The sequence below is a fragment of the Xylona heveae genome, assembly GCF_001619985.1.
Source record: "Xylona heveae TC161 unplaced genomic scaffold L228scaffold_14, whole genome shotgun sequence".
Classification (NCBI taxonomy): Eukaryota; Fungi; Ascomycota; class Xylonomycetes; order Xylonales; family Xylonaceae; genus Xylona; species Xylona heveae.
In genome coordinates, this window is record NW_017264206.1 from 1,325 (window position 1) to 17,560 (window position 16,236).

General features: G+C 47.7%; 8 protein-coding genes across 8 annotated transcripts; 3 read left to right on the forward strand and 5 right to left on the reverse strand.

Annotated features, from left to right (window-relative positions):
- The first annotated feature begins 415 nt into the window (after positions 1–415).
- L228DRAFT_251172 (glycoside hydrolase family 31 protein) lies at positions 416–3,299 on the forward strand. The gene has a single exon (XM_018333497.1). The coding sequence runs from the start codon at positions 558–560 to the stop codon at positions 3,099–3,101; it is 2,544 nt and encodes an 847-aa protein (XP_018184637.1). The 5' UTR covers positions 416–557; the 3' UTR covers positions 3,102–3,299.
- A 1,038-nt stretch (positions 3,300–4,337) lies between these two features.
- Positions 4,338–5,388, forward strand: L228DRAFT_45951 (hypothetical protein). Its single transcript, XM_018336617.1, has one exon. The coding sequence runs from the start codon at positions 4,519–4,521 to the stop codon at positions 5,275–5,277; it is 759 nt and encodes a 252-aa protein (XP_018184638.1). The 5' UTR covers positions 4,338–4,518; the 3' UTR covers positions 5,278–5,388.
- A 21-nt stretch (positions 5,389–5,409) lies between these two features.
- L228DRAFT_251175 (glycoside hydrolase family 49 protein) lies at positions 5,410–6,042 on the reverse strand. Its single transcript, XM_018333498.1, has one exon. It carries the CDS (start codon positions 5,859–5,861, stop codon positions 5,499–5,501), a length of 363 nt encoding a protein of 120 aa, XP_018184639.1. The 5' UTR covers positions 5,862–6,042; the 3' UTR covers positions 5,410–5,498.
- A 6-nt stretch (positions 6,043–6,048) lies between these two features.
- Positions 6,049–7,095, reverse strand: L228DRAFT_251176 (glycoside hydrolase family 49 protein). The gene has a single exon (XM_018333499.1). The coding sequence runs from the start codon at positions 6,682–6,684 to the stop codon at positions 6,331–6,333; it is 354 nt and encodes a 117-aa protein (XP_018184640.1). The 5' UTR covers positions 6,685–7,095; the 3' UTR covers positions 6,049–6,330.
- A 471-nt stretch (positions 7,096–7,566) lies between these two features.
- On the reverse strand, positions 7,567–9,909 carry L228DRAFT_285957 (alpha/beta-hydrolase). Its single transcript, XM_018336398.1, has 8 exons — positions 9,630–9,909; positions 9,542–9,566; positions 9,144–9,469; positions 9,027–9,089; positions 8,729–8,964; positions 8,272–8,672; positions 8,057–8,220; positions 7,567–7,995 (listed from the first exon to the last, which is right to left on the reverse strand). Exons 1-8 carry the CDS (start codon positions 9,841–9,843, stop codon positions 7,631–7,633), a joined length of 1,794 nt encoding a protein of 597 aa, XP_018184641.1. The 5' UTR covers positions 9,844–9,909; the 3' UTR covers positions 7,567–7,630.
- A 63-nt stretch (positions 9,910–9,972) lies between these two features.
- Positions 9,973–11,785, reverse strand: L228DRAFT_251177 (aromatic aminoacid transaminase). The gene has a single exon (XM_018333500.1). It carries the CDS (start codon positions 11,760–11,762, stop codon positions 10,200–10,202), a length of 1,563 nt encoding a protein of 520 aa, XP_018184642.1. The 5' UTR covers positions 11,763–11,785; the 3' UTR covers positions 9,973–10,199.
- A 20-nt stretch (positions 11,786–11,805) lies between these two features.
- Positions 11,806–14,267, reverse strand: L228DRAFT_257174 (hypothetical protein; the record flags this gene model as incomplete). The annotated part of the gene is made up of 5 exons (XM_018333965.1): positions 11,806–12,447; positions 12,499–12,787; positions 12,844–13,249; positions 13,296–14,023; positions 14,089–14,267. The coding sequence occupies 5 exons, from the start codon at positions 14,265–14,267 to the stop codon at positions 12,073–12,075; spliced, it is 1,977 nt and encodes a 658-aa protein (XP_018184643.1). The 3' UTR covers positions 11,806–12,072.
- Positions 14,268–14,875: 608 nt separating this feature from the next.
- Positions 14,876–15,735, forward strand: L228DRAFT_251179 (hypothetical protein). The gene has a single exon (XM_018333501.1). It carries the CDS (start codon positions 14,974–14,976, stop codon positions 15,247–15,249), a length of 276 nt encoding a protein of 91 aa, XP_018184644.1. The 5' UTR covers positions 14,876–14,973; the 3' UTR covers positions 15,250–15,735.
- The last annotated feature ends 501 nt before the right edge of the window (positions 15,736–16,236 follow it).

Sequence of the window (16,236 nt, forward strand, 5' to 3'; positions counted from 1 at the left end):
ATGTGCAAGTCATGGCTTTTTGTCAAACAAAATGGCCTAGACAGAATTGGTGTTGAGTTTCGAGTTTAGTGGCACGACTTGAAGTCTATAATGGGATGTACGACGAGGCTATCGATGCTAGCGGCGGGAAGGTTGGCCAATCGCAGGATTGTTCGCTGGATTAATCGCAGCATTAACCGCAGCAATTCTCGCAACAATATATCTCAGGCTACTCTGCTCCATTAGCCGGCAAAAGTGTTGTGGGGAATTGATCACTTGCACTGACAGAGCTTACGACCCCGCGACGAATTTGCCATTTCATGCCCAAAAAAAGAATGGCTACCCCGCTATAACTCAGCACAGATTTGGTTACGTCTCTGCAATACTCTGCCATCGTCATGCTATTGGAGCTATTGTTGGCGGACTGCTGTTGACATTTAGGGTTCAGAGGACTGGGCACCCTGTATATAGAAATACCCTGATATCCCAGGGCCAGACTGACCAGATTGTGAGTGATAGTATTTTTTGTTTCTTAACCCTCTTGCGTATTTTGAGGGTTGAGCCCTACATTTGTTAACATGAACCGCTACACCTTTCCCAGCAGGCCCAAAGCCAACCCCAAGGCCATCGTCTCTGGTACAAACTATCGCTTCACCGTCCTCACTGATCGCCTGATTCGATACGAATGGGCAGAGGATGGTAGATTTCAGGACCAAGCTTCCACGTTTGCAATCAACCGTGAATTTCCCAGACCCGAATTCAAAGTCGTCGATAGGGACGACCTCGAAATCATCACCGAACATTTCCACCTGAGCTATGACAAGAAGCGATTTAGCCCTGGTGGTCTAGTCGTCAACTTCAATGCCAAAATTACCGAGTGGGGGGCCACGTGGCGTTTTGGCGCACCGCCAGAACTCAACTTAGATTCCAATCTGGGAGGCACTGCCAGAACGCTGGACCTTTGCGACGGACGTTGTGATATAGGCCAGGGAGTGCTGTCCAGAGGTGGCTATGCTGAACTTGATGATTCAAAGTCTATGCTCTTCGACGGCAAAGGTTTTGTTGCAAACAGACCAGCCGGAGACCGGGTCGATGGCTATCTCTTTTGTTACGGTCTCGACTATAAAGCGGCAATAAAAGCATTCTACGCTCTTTCTGGTAAACAACCCGTCTTGCCTCGCTATGCCTTGGGCAATTGGTGGAGCAGGTATTACGCATATCAGCAGGACGAGTACATTGAACTCATGGACGACTTTCGGGCCCGAGATATCCCATTCTCTGTGGCTGTCATCGACATGGACTGGCATCTAGTATCCGACGAGCGCGTGCCACATGCTGGTTGGACTGGGTACACGTGGGACGACAAGCTGATCCCTGAACCGAAACGATTTGGACGGGAACTGCACGACAGAAACGTGAAGATCACCTTGAACGACCATCCACACGCTGGCATCCACTCCCACGAGAAGCCATATGAAGAAATGGCTCGTTTCCTTGGCCATAGTACTAAAGACAAGAACCCGATTCTCTTTGATTGCACCGGCCCTAAATTTCTGGAGGCTTACTTCGGGATCCTGCACCGCAGCCTCGAAAAAGTAGCATGTGACTTCTGGTGGATCGACTGGCAACAGGGAGCTTACTCTAAGGTCCCCGGCATTGATCCCTTGTGGATGCTTAACCATTTCCACTACGTTGATCATGCACTCCAGGGTAATACGCCACTCATATTCTCAAGGTATGCAGGGCCAGGAAGTCATCGCTACCCAGTGGGATTTTCTGGTGACACGGTGGTAACCTGGGCCTCGCTCCAATTCCAGCCAGAGTTCACCGCTACAGCATCAAACATTGGGTACGGTTGGTGGAGTCACGATATTGGTGGGCATATTTTTGGTGCTCGAGACGATGAACTCGTCACACGATGGTTCCAGCTTGGTGTCTTCTCACCCATCATGCGACTCCATTCATCAAATAGCCGCTGGATGTCCAAGGAGCCGTGGCTGTACCGCAAAGAGTGCGAACGGGTGATGACCGGGTTCCTCCGGTTCAGACACAGAATGGTGCCATATCTCTACACAAGAAACGTCATTTGTTCCACCGACGATGAGCCTCTGATACAGCCATTATACTGGTCGTATCCGGGTTGTGAGGAGGCTTATTCGTTTCCCAATCAATATTTTTTCGGAAATGAACTCGTAGTTGCACCTATTGTGCAGCCCCGAGACCAGCGCACCGGCCTTGCATCAGTCAAGGCCTGGCTACCGCCTCTCCAACGCCATGTCGACATTTTCACCGGGACCATCTACGACGGAGATGCCGAAGTGACTCTCTACCGAACTCTTGAGAATTATCCAGTCTTGGCTCACGAGGGATCGATAATACCCCTGGACGCTGATGCTGCTCCTAGAAATGGCTGTCTGAATCCGGATGCCTTTGAAGTTCTTGTCGTCATTGGTCGAAATGGTCAAGCCGTTGTCTTGGAAGATTCCGGGGATGACGCATCGCTCCATAGCGGGGTTCATAAAGGCCTCCCGAACGGAGTGCGGAACGGAGTCTCGAATGGAGTATCGAATGGAATGCCAAAGGAAGTGATGAACGGTCTACAGAAGCCCTCAAGAGCCCAATTCAACGGCCAACGCCGCTCAACGATCCAGTACACTCAAGCAGTCGGAAAGTTAACCGCCACCGTAACTGCGGGCCGAACCTGGTCATTCCGCTTTCTAGCCGTGACCTCCATTCCAAAAGATCTCAAAGTACTCGTCAACGGCACTGATCGTACATCTGACACTGTTGCACTTGTCGAGAATTTCCCGAAGACACCTAGTCTACTCGTACAGTTTCCCTCCGGCTCTGCGAGATCTGGGAATACCTACGAGATTGCTATCGAGCTCGGACCCAACCCACAGCTCAGTGTGATCGACCACAAGCCACGCATTGAGCACCTGATCATGGGTTATCAGACTGAGTTCAAGGTCAAGGATCAGCTTTGGGAAGTCGTGGAGAATCTGGGAAAACGCGCACTTAATGTTACTGTGGCGAGATTGATGGCGTTGGGATATGATGAGGGTATCATTGGTCCGATTGCGGAGTTGCTCTTGGCTGATAGCCGGGTGATCTCTTCCTAGTTACAGTGAGACTTATGGAGGTTTTATTACCAGTATACAAGAAAGCCATTTTAGAGCACAGGATATTGATAAGACTTAGATATGTTGTTTGACTTATGAGTAACTGCTTTTGGTGTTCGTGGTTCTAGACTTTTGGTTTGGATTTTCCCTAGCATTTCAAACACATAGGCTATAATATTAAATTAATGACCCGTCTTCTTTGCCACTCGTTGTGCATCCAGCAAACAACATACCTTGCCATCTGTTCATAATTGTCTTCGAAAAAAAGTGATAATACTTTTTCAAGGGCTGAAAAATATAGAATCGGCTTAAGTCCTAAGCCAACACCAGAGTGTGCTCCTCGCTTTCGTGAATATCCGATTCAGAGACTCTTTTGCGTTCTAGAGCAAATAAAATCATAACGTGCAGTCGTGTTACTAGTATGTATAATCAGTAGAGAATCCCCCAAGCTCCTGGTACTTTCCGGACTTTAAGAGCATTGATCACATGACCAACTTTTACATTTGCAAGTTTGGTTTGCCTCTGCAACTGCTAGCATCGTGTCGATATCCATTTCTTTTACAACACCGATTTCACGCTGCATGGAAAGGTACCAGACCATGGCGAGTCGTATAACGCTGCTCAATCTTCCGCAGGAGATTTTAGATGAGATCTTCTCCCATATCCCAAATCGCAAGGGTATGCGCCCTCGCCAGCGTGCAGAAGCACTTTCTTGCGCAGCTCTAGCGTCAACATGTTGCAGCTTCCGATACATCATAGAACAACATCTTTTCAAGACGCTTACACTTTCACCATTCGATTTTGATGCGTTTGCAAGTAATATGAGCCAGATGAGCGGACGCCGGCGAGGATACCTCCGCCATCTCACATATTACTGCACATGGTTATATCCAGAACCTATTGCCTGTGTTTCAAACAATCTTGAGGACCCTTCATTTCATGATCGGTCGTTTTCCGAGTCAATCGATCAGATTTTTACAGAATTGTCACAGTGGAGCAACCTGGCTCTAGAGCACCTTGTGTTGAGAATTGACGATCCCAGAACTTTTTTCTGAACTTTTCTGAACATAACGAATTGGATCCATTTCTTCGTCTGACTAACGATTTTAAGTGGAGGACTCTCTGGTCTGTCAAGGTGCTGGATGTGTTCAGCGACGTAGCAGACCTTTATCCAGAAGCAGTATGGCGAATTGCTCAATGCTGTCCAAACCTGGAGAATCTCGGGGTACGGCTGAAGGATGAGAGAAGACGTAAAAGTCGAGACAGGGTTGATGCACGGCTGTGTAAGCATTCTCGCTTTCACTCTTTCAGATCTTCAGGGCTAATAAATCATTATCATTTAGCAATTGCCAAACATATTTGCCACCTTCCAAGCACTGTTCGTGATGCTGATTTTATCTTCGACTACCAAGCAGCTATGAATCATGCATCAACTCCAGCAGACCTCTGTACTAGTTTCAAATCTCTTGACCTTTTTTCTCTGCAAATGCGAGAATTTTCCTATCGACTCGCGAGCTTTGAGCTGACTGCGGGACAAATTTCTGCTGAGCTCTTCTGGCCGCAGAATAGAGGGGAAGGGTGCTCGCATATTTCATGGCCCGCGCTCAAGAGCTTCAAATTGACAACTCAGGGAGACACTGCAGATGGCCAATGGATGATTGAACGCGACATGAACCGGTCAAGAAGAAAGTCCTTTGCTGAGAGAGATGAGTCGACAGACGAAGAGGGCGGGCCAGGACGTGTGTTTGGCTGGCATGATGCCCGAAGTTATCGGCAAAAACCTCGACAGGATTGGTTCGACAATTTCAATCTAGCAGTTGCACATGCAGCGCAGTGTATGCCTCTACTTGAGACCATGGTGATTCGGGTCGACCAAAAGTACTGCGATGACTCCGAAAAGAGGTATGGTGCACATACATTCACCTTTAAAAGTGGAGGAGCTGGTGAAGCAAAGACAGATACTGGAAATCCTCGTGTCGAATGGGCTGGAGGATCAAAGTATGAGCCTGCTGAAGACATCCAAAACCTTTGGCAAGCCAAAATTGGAAGTGGGCTTGAGATTGATATTGTGGCATATTTTCATGGTCCAAGAAAATTGAAACCCGGGGATCTCAATGGTTGGGTCAGGTTTAGAAATGGCCAAAAGATAGAATATGATGATAGCATTGACACTTGAAATTTATGCTCATTAATATAATGAATGATGGGCCCAACGGTTTCCCAATAGTATAATTGTTAATGACATACATAAGGGGTTTTATGCTTCAACAAGTTGTACAAGAAAAATAAGCAAGCAAAATATAGAAAGGCCTTTGTAAAAAATTATATTGCTAAGGGAGTGAACGCGGATTAGTGTAAAGTCGCCAAGATATTATTGTGTAGTAGGTAAAATAACTACTAAAGGGTCCAATGGCCCCAGAGAGATGAGCCAATGTTGAGTTTCCCAGTAGAATTCACGTTCCAGTTGTTGTTTTCAAAGGTAATGTGCTCATCACCGACAGAGAAGTTGGAAATGGTAAGACCAATGCCACCCTCTGAGTCCTTACCCATGGTAACAGGCTGGTTATTGTAATTGGTAAACGGCACAATCGTGCTCTCGTCAAGGCCCGGAATAGGTGTAAGCTCTTCGATCCAGACGTTGTCGAGGTGCCAGTCATCAATATTGGAAAGCATATTGATACTGATGAGGCCCGTGTTGATCCCCTCTGCACGGACGTTTAGAAACCTGGTAGTTGGAGTAGGTGCTATAAGGATCAGCATTTTGGGTACTGGAATCGTCCTCATAGCTTGCCGCACCTCCGATGAGGGCTCGAGGATATTTTGGCTGGTTGTTGGGATACCGGGTATGGACGACATCCACAGTATCCACGTTGATGCCAGTCACATTGCAGTAGTACCATCCCATTTGAATGATTGGGGCATTGTTCGTCTTCAAACCGTCATTCGCGTCGCATTGATGTTTGAATAATAAGTCTTGATACTGTCATCGCCCGTGTGATAGAAATCGTCCTGAAGATGGCTGTTGGGATACATCTGCAGGCCGTCTGTCTGAGTAAACAGGCTGCCCGTTTGCTTGTAATCAATCGCTGATGACGAAAAGTGATCGAGGTCGCCGTAAAAGTCCATGACATTGAATGGAGGAGCGTTCGTGGTCAGGCATTGCCCAACTGTCACGCCTTCTCCGCGTCACATTTTGAATGAGGTGGCATCTGACTTGTTGTTTCGATAGTTATCCGCAGGGTATGCTTGGTAAACATACTGCTAGCCCGAAATGACACCGAATCCAGACGCCTTGAGGGGCGAGTGTTGCCATTCTTGCATTGCACGGCACCTTTGACAAACGCTCCGGGTGCATTGTAGACCCAGCTGACAGTCTCACTGAGAATGGCGTGCGCGGAGCCTGTAAACCAGTATACGCCCGGAGCAAAATAGACGACGGCATTTTGATCTGTTCCAAGCCTGTGACCAGGCCAGGTTTCACGTAGTAGACGTCTTCTGTTGCCAACGGAACCATGTCAGATGGAGGAAAGGGGCTTGCAAAGATCAAGAGTGCGTTCAAGGGCTCTCGTCCAACAACTGGCATGGCGCCATCATAGCTTGACACATAGCCATAGCCCTGAGGGTTCACATCTTGTATATAGGTCCATTCACGTTTCGTTTGCCCGGATATACCACACAGCTCCTTCTTTCGCTTGCCCTTTTCATTCACTGTCCACCAAACATAAATAGGAAGTCAAACACTACCCATCTGAACCAGAAGGGACGGTGCCAGAGTGGTAAAAGCTCTGTCAACGTCCTGGAATTTCCCGAGGTGAGTTCGAGTCGGGGTGTCACCACAATCGCAGCTGGGATTTATTCCACTGCCTCACTGGTGCCCCTCATGAGGCCGCGTCGGGGAAGGGGTAGAGATGTAGGATGCCTTAACCGTTCTTCGAATGAGAAGACGGGGCATCCGAACTCTTTTTGTCACTCATCTTATTATTATAATTTTTTTTTTTTTTTCGCTCCCTTTCTAGCCCTCATCTCGACCTTGCGTCAGGCCCCGAGAATGAGTTTAGCTCTGAGTGTAGTCCAGCTGGATGGCGACCATCTTGTCTGTCATCGGGCCGCTTGACACTAAAATGCGGGACTAGACGGGTTGACAGCCGAACCTAACGGCTTTCCTTGTGGGGGAATTTTCCACTTTTTACCTAACCAAAGACGTCATCCTCACTAAACGGCTCCACTGTTGGATTAAACCTGGATCCAGATCCAGCTTCCGATCCTGTCCTTTTCATCTGCCGAACCAAAAAGACTATCATGATCAAATTTAGGGGTCTCGAATGGGATGTTTAGTTCCGAGGAGATCTAGCTCTACATGCATTGGCCCGAGTAAAAGCTTCTAAAGGCTGGACAAACAATATATTATCAAGTTGTCGGAAATCAATGTCAATTCACGTAAACTAATTATTCAGAGCTTAATTTTCCCCACATAAACTGGTTTCGTGACTGCGTTATCCCATCCCTATTGAGAAAATTTGTATATTTGCTCACGGGATTACTGGGAGCCTTAGGAAATTCTGGCACTCAGGGCCAAAATGTATGTTATTCCAGCCTTTGAGCATCGTCTCCGGCCGATCCTCGGGATGACGATGGAAGAAGAGGCCCCCGTGATGTGTATCCGTGCTTGCAATTTCTAGGGCCAGCTTATGCCCTTTGCTGATAATGACATTTGTTGGCCATACCTCAATAGCCACGGTGTATACAGTGTCACATTTGACGGGCAGGATGGACCCTGGCGTGTGATTCCGTTGTGGCACATTGTCGGTCGGTGGGCCCGTTGTCTGCCGGTGTGAGACCCGGAGCCATCCCTTGACCACAGAAACAGGTTCGCCTGCTGGACCGGTATACAAAACTGTGGTGATCAGCAAGAACATCTCATGACAAAAATGAAGCTAAATAAAAATGTGACAAACTTTCTTGGCCATCACTATCGTAGTGCCGGATTGTCAGAAAGAGATCAATCTCAGATGGGGATGAAGAGTCACGGCTGGAGAGGGAGACGTTCAGGTGGGCCATTGGATGCCCTGTTATCTCCGTTTCTTCCTCGAAGGGCGTTGTCTCGAACAAGAGAGAGCCTCTAGAATGACAATGTTAGAGCTGATGTGAAATGGACACAATTGAGGACTACCTTGGGGCTTCATAACGCAGTATCCCCTCCTGCACATCAACTGGGCTCGTCACCAGGCCCTGTGACATCGTCAGATGGAAATCCGTATAGACGGTCCGCTTCAACGGCCATTCGAGTTCCGTCCGGCGCGGAAATGCTGCCAGCTCCCGACGTGCATCGTTGACGCCCGCGTTTCCGACACGCAGACAAAGATCCACCGGAGGCACTTTGCCGGGGTGTGCCCAGCCATAGTCATCTTCTCCTTTGAGAAAGGCATCCAAGAAAGACTTCTGCACCTCTACAGATTCGTCAAAATAAAAGGGGACATCATGTCTGCCGCTGATGAAGCGGAGATACTTGAACTTTGACCCAGCTTTCATGAAGCCAAAGACGTTTCCTCGCAGGTGCAGTTGCGTTGCGCCCTTGATCGATCAGTCATGTTAGCTCACTTCGTTGGATAATAGCGGTCGTGACGTACGTAGTTGGCGACACTCAGAACAGGGCACTCGATATTTTCTGCTGGGAACAGGTCGGAAAAGTACATTGCGTCTGTGCGATATTTGTTCTTGATTCCCTCCAGGACGGGGACCTTTCGATGTTTCAACAAAGCGATTGCGTCCATGGTCCCTTCGAGGGTATCTGGACCCCATTTGCGGGCGGCACGGTCACCGAGGCCATACTGAACCGACCCGACCTGGCGATTCCACCAGAAATCTGTACAGTAACGTCATGAGCATATAGACAGCCACACAATATGCGCATTGGAGGACTGTTACCCAAGAATCCATCACACAAAATGCCACCGTGGCGGGCGAGGTCCATATAATAATCATTCATTCCTGACATTTGGAATGAGCAAAGACTTAGTCACTTAGAGTGAGATTGAAGCCTACCCTCCCACGGGACAATAGCCGCAAGCCCTCGAGGCCGCCTTGCAGCAACCCACCACTGCGTACACGCATAGTAGCTGACACCCAAAAGCGCTACCTTCCCAGAGCTCCATTCCTGGTCCGCGCACCACTCGACCACGTCAAAGAACCCATGGATCGTGGCCTCGCTGAGACAATTCAGCATGCCCGGTGATTGGCCAGCGCCACGCTCGTCAGCACGCACGACTACATAGCCTTTTTTGACCCAGAACGGGGGATCAGGCGTCTCCCAGGCAGAGTACGCTGACTGATGCTTTGGATTGACGTCCGCCCATGATGCGGCGTGAAAGCTGGATACACACCGTGTTTGTTAGATTTGAAGTTAAACTGAATCCTGACAAGTCCCGGATATATATATTTACTCGGGATAATGAATGTCCTTGCCATCTTCAGTGAGAATTAGCACATGCTTTTTGATCTATGAAGCACGAGAGCACATCACAGACTTACAAGGCCCATATGTCAAGATGACAGGATATTTGCCCGTGCCCTTCGGCCTATACACATTAGCTCGCACGAGGCAGGGATCGTCGGCCCCCTCCGGCGGCGCTGTGGGAAGAGGGATGTCGACGTTCGTTTCGACGACGAGGGCACCTGAGTCGTCGACGCTGTGAAGCTTACGAAGCGGCAGCGGTGGTGGAGACATGCTGATATTGTCCTTCATCGTCAAATTGCAGAAAATAAAATGGCAAGATGAAATGATGGCATTGCACCATGTTTTATCTATTCCTACCCCGCCCCGCCTCCGGGTCCTTTTGACGTGTATATCAGCGGTGAGGGCAGTAGAACCTTCCCCCTTGCATCAGAATTGGCGAGGTCATGCACGGTGCCATGAGGCAGGGCGTCTTTTCTATGCCTTGTCTCCTTGCCTGCTAATTTGCCTTGTTTGTGCTTCGCTCTCGGTTGGTTGTTAAAATGCAGATACCCAAAGGGGTTGGTAGGCTTGAATAATTCAGCTAACCTAGCTACATCCATCTTATCCATGTATCTATACTAGAAGCGACAATTCCTCTCTCCTGTTCAAATAGGTGAAAGTGAGAACTCTTTCCGTATGGCATTTGACAAGCCTCGAACGCCTTCATCCAAGTCGCCTTTTGAAGCAGCTGCGTATGTGATACGGAACTGAAGTTTGCCGTCGTAACGTCTGTCCGCAGAAAATAAGGACCCCTTAGCAACTTTGACGCCATTTTTCAGTGCATTTGACTGTATTCGTTCCTCAATTTCCGCTTGCTGGGAATGGTCACCGCCTAACGATGTTGCCGATCGATGTACCGGATGTTTGGCTAAATCTAAATTTATCCATAGGAACATGCCGAACTCTGGCGGCGTCCAGTGACAAATGTCTTTTGGAAAATAGCGGTCACAGGCTTGTAAGATTATATTCCGACGAGAACAGTAGTCTTTGGAGAGATTTTCGAGCCATGTGAGGAAGCCGGAATGCCCCCAGCTCCTATCCAGTAGTGTCCATAGCATAAGCTGCGATGGACCATTTACCCCTCCGACGCAGACATCATTGTAGCACACAAATTTCTCAATGATCGCGCTGCTTGCCGTGACCCAGCCAGTGCGAAGTCCAGGGGCAAGTATCTTGGACGTCGAATCAAGGCGAACGACACGGCCAGACCGGTCGATCGACAAGTATGATGGCACTTGACTTGGATTGATGAATGTTTCATCAAGCTTTAATTCCTCCGTGTTATCACGTGTCGATGGTCGGTCAAGGTATGGGCCCAGTTGAAGATAATAATACGGATCATCTTCCACGATTATTAAATCATGTTCCTCTGCTAATTGATAAATTGCTTGTCTTCTTCCTGCCGACTGCGTTGTGCCTGTCGGGTTCTGTCCAGTAGGGATCGAGTATAAGAGTCTCGGTTTCGGTCCTCGTGAGGGATCCCAAGTTCGAAGAATTTCATCCAAGCAGTCCGGTCGAAGTCCCTCGGGATCCATGCTGACTCCCTGTACACGTAATCCGACCAGAGTAGCGGCCTCAATGGCCGTAGAGTAAGTGTATTGCTCGGTCAGAACTGTATCGCCTCTGTTGCAAAAGATACGCAGCGCCAACTCCAGTGCAGATGTTGATCCACAACTGAGGCAAACTTTCCAATCTGCGTATGGCGGATCATGCACCATTTCCACATGTTCCGTTAGGAAACGTACAAGGTATGATGAGCCTACTGCGTGACCGTAATTTAAAGCAGAAGAAATGTTGTACGAGTCGCCTTGCTTTGCCACACTCTGCAATGCTCCTTCATCCTTGCTTCCGGCTTCAATATTGTTCAGCGACGATGATATACCCCGGAATGAAAGATGTTCCCAAGGATAATACTCCGGTACCGGTCTCCCCTCCCCAAGAGCTATGATTTTGCTGGTTTTATGTTGGTTGGCGAATGCTTTTATTGCCGAACCAACGAGCGAGCGGCTTTCAATACTGAAGTGATGACTCAAATCTTTGGAGGTTGGTCTAGACTTTGCATGTGCTGATTTGAACCAGTCGGAAGAGGCACATGGGTCGATATTTGATGGAATCGGAACGGAATGAGCACGAAGTGACTCGACATCTCCAGTTCCCAAGCGGGGCATGACGGCAAGAAAATATAAGAAGATTAAGACTAAGGTTCTGTGAAGTCGATGTAAGAGACAAATGAAGATCATCTCGATATTTATATAGTAGCTGTGCCTCCCGTCCCGTCCCCTTCCGCTGTCATCTTTCGGAGAGCAAGTGTCGGAGTAATCGGAGTAATCGGCGAAACCGTGAGACAAACCAGTCCCACTTTAGAAATTGAACGGCGGTTTATTGGACCTTATCGGCAATTATTTGAAAATGTCATGGCAGATAGGAAATTGAGCGTTACTTAAATCTCAGATTCTCGTACTTTTTTTAGTTGAAATACTAGATAGCTGGTAGTACGTGGTCTAGTGTCAACAATGAAGGATGTTCTGCAAGATTCTGCCAAAAGCCAACCTCAAAGTCTTGGGTCAGGTAGGTTGTCCAATCGTCATTTCCATAGTTGAGAGGTGTTGTTTCTTTGGCAAGAGTAGAGTGGACAGAGTCAAGAAACTTTTGAATTGTGTGGGTAGCTTTTGAGAATAGTGCGTAATTTGGCTCGCCTGGCTTAATAAGGGTCCCAATCTGGATTTCTGCGACAAGAACACTGAGATTCTGTAAAACTCTACTCTGCCACATTTTAGCCGTACTAGGTGTGTTGCGCTGCTTGAGCATTGCGAGAAGAATGATTCCGGCAGCAGGGAGACCGTAGTGCGCGACCTAATAATTCTGTCATTAGAGAATATGATTATATCAGAGCGCAGCACATACCTTCCAGATAAGGCCGTCTCCGGAATTTATTAGTTGATCACGAAGAAGAATAGCTTCTACGGTAAGGACAAGCATTTTCTCGGCGACTTCAACTATGGAATTGTCGGGCTCACTCGGGGTTTTAAGCAGAAGTAAGCGGAGCAAGAACAGAACATGCAGATAATTGAGGCGCACACTGGCTAAAAAGTCTCGCTCAAATGGGCCTTGATTGCATTGCTTCAGACTACACTCAAGTCTGAAATGAGCGGGCAGGGCATGCCATTCAGCCTCAGCTTTACTCTGAATTACACTGGTATAATGAGATTGTGTCTTCGACGGCTAGATAGGGACTATTTGGATTCTTACCTTGCTTTCTGAATTCGTGTCTCATGATTTTTCTCGCCGTATAGTTCCAAGACCTCTTCCTTCAAGAATGCACATAAAGCTGACCATCGAGTCTGTGCGGTGTAGGAAAATTTTGTGTCTGCCTCCCACCCGTCCACATTACTCTCTCTGGATGAGAAAGTCGAAGAATCGCTCAAGCTTGTTGGACATGACGGCAGTTGAAAGTGGCAGAATTGTTTACTCATCCGTGGAGGCCTACCGAGGAAAATAGAAACATTTTTGTCATCTCCGTACGTGTTTGCAAAGGCTGCCTTTCGCAAGTCAATTAGAAAGGGCGGAATCTCCGGTCGCGTTTCAATGTCCTCATGGTAGCCAAGAGCAAAAATTGAGGCAATTACGTCTCCCAGCCTACGCCACGAATGATAACCTAATCCGTTAGTGCTTTTCTTTTAATCTATTAGGTTTCAACTCACTCTGGTCTCCATCTACGCAGGAATGGACAATGAAATTTTCATACTGAAATACGAGCTGCAGGTCGTTTAGGCAGTCCAAGGATAGAGCAATATCCAGGGCGCAATCAGTCAGCTTTGTAGAAAGCCTTCTGAGAGCATATTGTTCCTGTTCCGTTGTATACAGTGAGGGAAAGAAGGAGATATCGAAAGTTGCCCGACTGACTGCTGAAAAGAATATACCAAGACTTTCCCATCGGACATTTTGATTCAGAAATTGTGCAGAAAAGCTGGAAAGACTGGAGGTGCGATTGAAGTCTAATGGCTGCGCCGAATTGTGGAGTAGACGTCTTGCATAAATTAAGTGCCAATTCTCGTCTTGCAGAGAAGACATCAGGAAGTCCGTCATACTTTCAACACATTGCTGAACAAATGGCCCGGCGAGAATCAGATTTATCCCCTTTTTAAGCCAAAACATGACTAGTTCCTTCAGGAGTTTTAGGGAATATTTGTCCAAAAGCTGTCTCAAAACATCTGCACCCTGGTGAGTCAAAAGATTGCCATCATCTGAGCGATGGGAAGGATCCGCTGGCAATTCAGCGTCTCTGGGAAAATATGACCCAGAAATATTATCTTCACCCTGGGGAATATGGTTAAAAATTGCAGCATGGCTGGAGGAGCCAAGATATCCCGGGTTTGGATATGGATTGCGCCTTGGGCTAAACAATGGTGGTGACGCTGGGGATGGTCGGCTGTGAAATGGCAATGTAATAGATCAGTGGTGCTCAATACATGCAAGCAGATTGAGTGTCCTTACTTTGAATGTTGATCTACTAATGGAGAGGAATCATCCCTTTTCCTCTTAAATGGCGATGCTCTATAAATACATAGGCCCGACCTATTGCTATTCCTGCAACGCGTGCACACCGGTCGCTTGTGGTCACAAGCAAGCTTTGACCTTCTGCAGGCTTCGCATGCTGCCAACCTCGAAGACATATTTCGATATTGACATCACCAATTTCTTTTTTACCAGGATGCAAAAATCCGCAAGATGGCATGAGAACCCGAGCATTGGCTCGGTGCAGTCGGATCGGATCGGAGTGTCGGTTCGGCGTAGTGGCATCGGAGTATGTGTTTCGGAGTAATTGGCGAGCACTAATTATTCTCCGAGGACCTACCCTTGGACGTAGGCGATAAGTATTGCGAATGGCGTTGGATAACAGAAGTGTGGGGTCAACCGACGCTTTCCGGTAGTGTAATTGATAGGGAAAGGAAAACATGGTTTCTATCCGGCAAATCACATGTACTTAATAAATTCGCGAGCTAAACGGAGAAGTGCAATACGAATTATCTTGCGCGGATCTTCTGTTTAGAATCCAACGTCTGACTGGACGTCAAAACGAAGGCCCCCCGCGGGGTAGCTGTGCTCGGGAGGATACGATCAAAGTCTCGGGGTTAGATGACAGAATTTCCGTTCTGGCCCAGATAAACGTCGGATTCCTCCGCCCTGATTACCAGACCAGCATGACTTTATCTTAGGGAAATGTTGCTGCAGTTTATTGAAGTACTCTTAATCTGTAGGAAGTATATCAAGCTTTATATAACACCCGCATTTCCAGCATAGAGAAGGTTGCAGAATATTTAGTAAAGACCATTTGATGTGATTTATGCTTCCAGTGTCCGCTACACTACCCTGATATCAATGTCGATTCAGCCTGAAAGCCCGCCTATGGGCTTCATCGCCGTAGAGCTCAATTTTCACCGCCCCCCGGGAGATGCAAAAAACGAGCGCACATGGCCATTTCCATTGATTTGTCGGACAGCGAAGGATTCTTTTCTGTCAAAGCTTGTGACTCCTGGTGAATATCCAGAAGCATTCATTGATAATTTTGTTGAGGCCGGACAATGGCTTGCAGAGCAAGGATGTGTCGGAATCTTGACGAGCTGTGGATTTTTAGCAATGATGCAACCAATGTGAGTCTGCAATTCTTTCTTGCGGCAGCTACTATGAGACCAACCACTCGTTGGTCTGCACAGGCTTGTTGTTAACTGTTGAAAAGACTGTCAGCTAGACTTCCTATACCAGTGGCAACTTCGTCACTTTTGCAGATACCCGCGGTCCGTTCATTTCTACCACCGGGCCAGTCAATCGGGGTCATCACATTTGATGCAACCCGTTTAAGTCTCAAGCACTTTACTCAGTTGTCTATCGATCCAAGCAACATACATATCGTTGGCTGTCCTGACAATGGTTATTTACGCGGTACTCTTCGAGATGGCAACCCATATGATTATTCTGCTCTGAAAAAGGAGTTGGTAACCTGTGCCGTGCAGCTCGTAGAATCGCATCCTGATGTTGGTGCAATCGTCCTAGAGTGTACGCAATTACCGGTTTTCGCGGAGGCCATACAGGAGAAAGTTCAACTCCCGGTATACGACGTGTACACTATGGGATCTTGGTTTTATTCAGGTCTTGTAAGAAAGCCATTTGTTCCGTGGACAGCACAAGAGAAGGCCGACGCAAAAGAATATCGCCCAAGGAGCCAAAAGGAAACTGCTGAGAGTCAGGTAGTATAGCCGATTTTCGCTCACTTCAAGGCCAGGATTTTTGGAAACGCTTGGAGATACGATAGACATCAATTATAAACAAGATAATAGAGAAGTGCAGAGTATCCCGGGAAATGATCCATTTCAATGAGTGTTGAGCACCTCTTCAAGACTGCTTTTTGTGAGAAAAAGAGCAACCAATGTTAGACCCGAAGAATATCGCTGTAGCCTTCCTTTGCTTAATTGAAGATGTGCTGGGGAAATTGAGGTTGTTACCTGGACTCTGTACCAGGTCGACGAGTTCACCGTTAACTCAGCAGGAAAGAACAGCCGATGGAGACCTAGGTAGTAGTTGGTTCGGGTATAGTTGCTCCATTATCAGGTATATCGTAAGCTACCTACCGTAGTACGGCCAGTG

What these genes read in the sequence shown, in the direction of transcription:
- L228DRAFT_251172 (XM_018333497.1), top strand. Translation starts at nt 558, where the DNA reads ATGAACCGCTACACCTTTCCCAGCAGGCCCAAAGCCAACCCCAAGGCC.
- L228DRAFT_45951 (XM_018336617.1), top strand. Translation starts at nt 4,519, where the DNA reads ATGAATCATGCATCAACTCCAGCAGACCTCTGTACTAGTTTCAAATCT.
- L228DRAFT_251175 (XM_018333498.1), bottom strand. Translation starts at nt 5,861, where the DNA reads ATGCTGATCCTTATAGCACCTACTCCAACTACCAGGTTTCTAAACGTC.
- L228DRAFT_251176 (XM_018333499.1), bottom strand. Translation starts at nt 6,684, where the DNA reads ATGCCAGTTGTTGGACGAGAGCCCTTGAACGCACTCTTGATCTTTGCA.
- L228DRAFT_285957 (XM_018336398.1), bottom strand. Translation starts at nt 9,843, where the DNA reads ATGAAGGACAATATCAGCATGTCTCCACCACCGCTGCCGCTTCGTAAG. An exon ending in AAGGACATTCATTATCCCGA is followed by an intron (nt 9,470 to 9,541) that starts GTAAATATATAT and finishes GTGTGTATCCAG; the next exon opens with CTTTCACGCCGCATCATGGG. An exon ending in TTTGTGTGATGGATTCTTGG is followed by an intron (nt 8,965 to 9,026) that starts GTAACAGTCCTC and finishes GTTACTGTACAG; the next exon opens with ATTTCTGGTGGAATCGCCAG.
- L228DRAFT_251177 (XM_018333500.1), bottom strand. Translation starts at nt 11,762, where the DNA reads ATGCCCCGCTTGGGAACTGGAGATGTCGAGTCACTTCGTGCTCATTCC.
- L228DRAFT_251179 (XM_018333501.1), top strand. Translation starts at nt 14,974, where the DNA reads ATGTCGATTCAGCCTGAAAGCCCGCCTATGGGCTTCATCGCCGTAGAG.